Here is a 6,004-nt window from a genome sequence, read left to right on the forward strand (position 1 = left end):
GTGGAGTCTTTCAAACACAAACTATAAGAGCACTTCCTGTCGAACGCGTTGGATAGTTAATCGGTAACATATTTTCAGACAAGTAATCTGTTATTATAATATATATTCTGCTTATGTATGTATTTATGTATAAAAATTCATGTCTAGAAGTAGTAAGTATAAGTTTATTTAGGTATATTTATATATACATATATCTACGTAGGTATAATATATCATTATTTTTTAAATATTTTATAAATTACTATGTGTCTTTATTTAATTTTTTTATTTTGTGTTTTTTTTTATTTATACAATTTAATTTTTTTTTATTTTTATTTTTATATTTGTAAAATTGGCACACTACGTCTCCCGCTCCGATTAGCTTTCCTCTAACTCTAAGGTTGTCTGGAAGAGATCGCTCTTAGCGATAAGACCGCCCTTGCCCACATTAGTTTTAAGTTGTTTATGTACTATTCTAGTTCTTGTGTGTTAGCAATAAAGTGTTTATCTATCTATCTATGTGTATGTCTGTCGTACATATTATCATCTTTTATATTTTATTCACATTTAAATTTCAATTTTGTTGCACAATAATTCATTTTTGCACCACGGCTAGGGTTGGCTGGAAGAGATCTCTTATAAAGATAAGCTGATCTTTGTACATGTCCATTGTAACGTGTGTTTTATGTGTTTTCTCTTTGTACAATAAGGAATATAATCATGGATACCAGGTTATGTGAGGAACTAGTCGTACGCCTGATAGCAAGCTACACGTCTGTCCATAACAGTTACTAAAAAAGATCTTTGTGATTTAAAGTTCTGAGTGGCACTGCAACTGTTATAGACAGGCGTGTCGCTTACAAACAGGCGCACCACTTTTTCGTTCCGCCGGTTGGTATCATAAAGAAAAATGATATAATTAATTTGGACTCACCAGTAGCGCCGAAGAACATATTGAACAGTTCTTCAGCAGTCAGATCAGATTCGAAGCCACGAGCGTAATACTGGTGGTGCGAATGCGTGGAATGCACTGCTTCCTTGTCTCTCATATCGTACTGTCTACGTTTTTCTACGTCCGTTAGGATCGCTGCAGCGTTGCCGATGGCCTGCAGAAAAGAAATTGACTTGCTGAAAATCATCGCCACGCCACGGTTAAAGACCGATTGTGGAAGCGATGAACTCCCGATTGTGTCAGCCGCAACACGAATAACGGTATAAATTAGGTAAATTGTTTTAATATTCTTTATTATAGTTCATTTTTGTTTATATGCGTGTCTGGACTTTTTTATTAAACAGTTTTCTTTCTATCTTTCTTACTTTCCAAATTATATAAATAAAGACGATTTTAGGTGTTGCTTTCTTGGATGTAACGAAATAGTAGTCAGGAACAGAAGTCATACATTTATTTTCAGATAAGTCTACTATTGTACATTTTTTGGTCTCTCAACTTGTCTGGCACGGTATGCAAGAAGACGTCGGTTCGAATCCGACCGGATTGAAGGATTTTTTTCTGAGTGTTCGATCTGTGTATTAATGATTTAAATAGTACATTAAAAATATTTTGATCGAAAAGTCATATTACAAAATTGAAGACTACGTGTTAGATAAAGATGTATGGAAAGACGACACGGCTCCAGATTCCACACAAATTTGATTCAAAGTGTATTCCATAGCATTTAAGTTTATTTGAAACGAGCAATCCCTAGAGTTTCTTGCTCGTTCTTCTCAGGGAGGTCAGCGTAGTGAACGAGCAGTAGCTTAAATGGAATAAATAATCTTTGACTTTGACCATACCTTGAAAGCCTCGGCAGCACCCGGGGCACGGTTTTTATCAGGGTGCAGCTGTAGAGCTAGTTTCTTGTATGACTTCTTGATGTCAGAGTCGGTTGCTTCTTTGGTCACACCTGAAAAAGAATAATAATTCTTCTAAAATTACAAGTTATAAAGGACGTATACAAAGGTGAGCTTATCTCTAGACGAGAGCTCTTCCAGCCAACCCCAGCAGTGGTGAATAAACTAAGTCTGCGGGACATTATTGTACAACACATTTGTTAAAATTCAACAGTAAATATAATCATCAATGGCGACAATATAAATATGGCCGAGATAATAAATACATTCGTACACAATATATGTATATAAATAACAAATAACACACAATAACGCACACACTCAACATAGCCCCGCACTAGGGAAAACCTGTGTCGTGGGTGTCATGGACACACACATAGACAACCACAAATTACACCCAAACTTACGAGAGTAATAAATGGAAGCCATACAAATATTTCTCTCGGCCCGGGAATCGAACCTGGCACCTCTGCGTGACAGGCATAATAACTATATAATTAATCAGAACAAATTATTAGTTTATTTATTACTGATTAACTTCCGAGTTTAACCGGAAGTGCTCTTTTAATTTGCGTTTGAATGATGCAACCGATGGACTGTCACGAATTTATTCCACATACGAGCTGCACTAAAAGGAATAGTGGAAAAAATTGGAATTGGATTGGGGGCATAAAAGTGTTCCAGTGTCACAGGTTCGTTTTGGGTATAATTTAATCCAAAACAAGTAAGACAAATGTAAAGATATGTAAGATAATGTTAAAATAAACAATAAAAAAGAAATCATAGTTTATTAACCGATTTCAAAAAAGGAGTTAAAGTAGGTTCTCAATTGGGCTGTATTTTTGTGTGTGTGTGTGTGTGTTACGCCAATACTCCGGTTTTTTAACATTTCTGAACCGATTTTGATGATATTTGTTGGAAAGAGGGTACCAGTATTCGTCCAATTTAAATTTGAAGAAACTATTCCACCTCTAAGGGTAACAAACTAGGATATGAATTCGGTTTTTCGCTTTTCCCGGTAACCGATTACAATAAAACTTGGCAAATAGGTGTAATTTCACGAACTTTTGAGGTCAAAGATGTCGAACACTGGTGGTTGCCGGTCGCTGGCGCCACCCTACATCATCTTCCACACGTCAACTATATTTAGATGTATTACTAGAGATGGGAAAAACTGTTTATTTTTTTAAACGTTTAAACGTTATGCTTTTTTAAAAAAAGCGTGCTTTTTTTAAACGCTATTATTAGCTTCAAAAGCTAATAAAATCTTTTAGAAAAGGTTTAGGCGCATAGACTTTTATGCTAAAAAAAGCTTGCAACGTTGTGTTGATAGCGAACCGCAAGAGTAGACCACTAAAGGCTTTAAGATAAGTAAGTTTTTTTTTGTAAAAAATGAGTTATATTTTTATTTGTGACATAACATTATTATACCGGGTGGAAATTTGTAATGCCACCTGGAGGGAAAGTACTCTAAATACTGGAGATAGAAATTTTTACTTAAAGGAAACATTCCTTTATTTTTTAAAAGAAAAAAAACTGCATTCATAGATTTTCGAAAATTTCTAGCAACACGCGGGAATCGAGCCCGATTTAATCTGAAAATAATGCACCCTGCACTTTTCTTGCATCGATCTATAGGGTTAATTATAAGAACAAAATCTCTCTCACAAAATTGGTTAATTAAATTAAATAAAAAAACGATGAAATCTTAACGTATTTTAATAAAACGAAAAAAATGGCAATCTAACTAATTAGTTGCTCGAATTTAGCTCCATTTCCTTGGATACACAAATTTAATCTTTTAACGAATTCATTTTGAGTAACTGTTAATAACGTGTTGTGATGAATTGTATTACAAATCGTATTCTGAAACTCAGCCTTTAAAATAATACGCAGTGCTTTGAATCGAGTAAATATTTAATTAACCGCGGATATTCATGGAAGACAGTCGCCTACAATGAACGCGCGGGTGGCTTGCTGACGTGTTATTCCGCTCTGGTGCTAGGCGCGGACGGTCCGCAAGTAAGCCGTCCATCCGCACTGCTCTGAAATGAAGTTGGAAGCTATGTCCGGGCATTGTCACAGGACACTACGACCGACATCTCCGGTACTAGCGCGGTGAGCTAGTAGAGGATGAGAGCTAGACATTCTCCGGTCCCACCGGCGCAGGGAGATCACCGTGCCTACAGCTCCGCCACTGAAGAAGATATTTGGTAGTGGTAACCTCGTCCGACGCACTAGCTTTTCGAGACTCGGATGAAGTTAGTGACAATTCTGTGCAAACGTGCTGATCTGGGGTCAGGACCTGAACTTAGAAGCTCCCTGTGCTTTTTTTTTTCTTTATATATTTAGGGACTGTAGTCTAGGCTCTACTCTATGAGTAGAATTGCTGGCTGAATATAGGTAGTGATTATAGTTTTATATTTAGAATGTTAAGGAAATAAGAAAACAGAAGATCTTGACATATTAGATTATTGATTTGTAACCTGAAAGTGAAAATGTGTAAAATGGTGAAATAAACCAAAGTTCTTAAGATGATCCCGGTTTATATTCCTAGAAGTACCTCTCGCTACGCATTAGAGCTACCCCCCAGTTACAGGACTTTGATCGATACTGAACGTGTCAGCCTTGTTAGAATACAATAATTCTAGAAAACATTTAATAAAATCCAGACAGATAAAGCAAGGGCCTTGTGCTTGCACAGGTTATAGTGTCCTTCTCGTATACCCTAAGGATCGGTAGGGAGGGTCACACTATAATAAAAACTTATACAGAAAGGAACGGGTGAGGTCTTGAGGGTTTGGTCTGTAATCCCCACAGGCCATACACGGATTGGTAACTTCACACACATTATTAAATTGCTTTTCTTATCTCGAATGTTTTCCTTTACTGAAAGCCCATTATAAATTTTAGATTCAATTTTGCAGATGAATATCGAAAAACTCAAGAGGCGCAAGCCTGGATTCGAAACCTGTGACCCACTGCTTTGCCTACATTCGCTCTTATAAATTTCTGTCGTAATATTTGATGTTCATTGTTTCTGTATGACGAAACCAAATTATCTATCTATAATTAGATTCAAATTCAAATAATCTGGCAAGTCATTTATTACGCATTTCTTACGTCACGCAATGGTGACAAATTGCTTTATAATATATTTATATTTTGTATACATATACTAAGTATATAAGGGTGCTGGTGAAATGGCAGGCACATGGGACTTGTCAACTTATGTCTCAGGGTGACGGGCGCAGAGGCAGTGCCCCTCAGATCTTTGCGATTTAAAGCTCTGAGTGGCACTGCAACTGTTACGGATTGTGTCGCTTACAACCAGTTGCAATCCTTATTCGTCCTTTCAATTGGTATTATAAAAAAAATATCTGTTATATACTTATTTATTTATTAAACTTTATTGACCACAACACATAGTGGTAGAAAAGGCGGACTTAATGCTAAAAGCATTCTCTTACAGTCAAGTAACGAAATTCACGAACGCGACAAATTAAATTAAATATTACGTTAATAATAACCAGTGGTCGGAATAGGTAGACTATATTTACCTAAACATCGAGGAACAGAGACAGAAATTGGAGACTTCCTTACCGCAATTTTTTTTTTGTTCCGGACTTTTTTGGGATTCGGAGCATCTCTTAAGTACATTAAAAATTAATGTTATTTAATAACGCACACACTTAACCCACACTAGGAAACCCTGTGTCGCGGGTGCCATGGACACACACATAGACAATCACAAATTACACTCAAACTTACGAGAGAAATAAATGTAGGCTATACAAATATTTCTCCCGGCCCGGGAATCGAACCTGGGACCTCTGAGTGGCAATCAGGCATGGTAACTGTTCGGCCACGGAGGCAGGAGGTAGGTATATTGTATGTATACTATATTTATCTAAACTTTGCGATGACTTGTTGCAGACATTTTTCGGAATATTTAAGGAAAATCCGACATAAAAGTATTCTTACTTAATACATGCCATTACAATTATTAAGTATGTCGTTGTCCATCCTTATGTCGTTGATATACCATTCACACTAAGCGCTTTGCTTCCTCGTTTCTGAGGCGTACGGAAAAGGAATTGAATACTCTACTGTGTTTCCCGAAAACGACAATTTGGGGCTATTCAAGGCTAGAGTGAATAGGTATTTTTTAGGC

General features: G+C 36.5%; 1 protein-coding gene across 1 annotated transcript in view; it reads right to left on the bottom strand.

Annotated features, from left to right (window-relative positions):
- Positions 1 to 802: 802 nt before the first annotated feature.
- Positions 803 to 6,004, bottom strand: part of LOC113227317 (dnaJ homolog subfamily B member 14-like) — a 12,476-nt gene continuing 7,274 nt past the window's right edge. Inside the window, exons 2-3 of the mRNA XM_026460203.1 lie at positions 1,774 to 1,883; positions 803 to 1,085 (exon numbers count right to left, since the gene is read on the bottom strand). Of these exons, the coding sequence (XP_026315988.1) occupies positions 837 to 1,085; positions 1,774 to 1,883 (359 nt within the window). The 3' untranslated portion in view covers positions 803 to 836. The remainder of the gene's footprint in view (positions 1,086 to 1,773; positions 1,884 to 6,004) is intronic.

The sequence above is a fragment of the Hyposmocoma kahamanoa genome, unplaced genomic scaffold, assembly GCF_003589595.1.
Source record: "Hyposmocoma kahamanoa isolate Upper Pololo Valley unplaced genomic scaffold, ASM358959v1 209, whole genome shotgun sequence".
NCBI lineage: Eukaryota > Metazoa > Arthropoda > Insecta > Lepidoptera > Cosmopterigidae > Hyposmocoma > Hyposmocoma kahamanoa.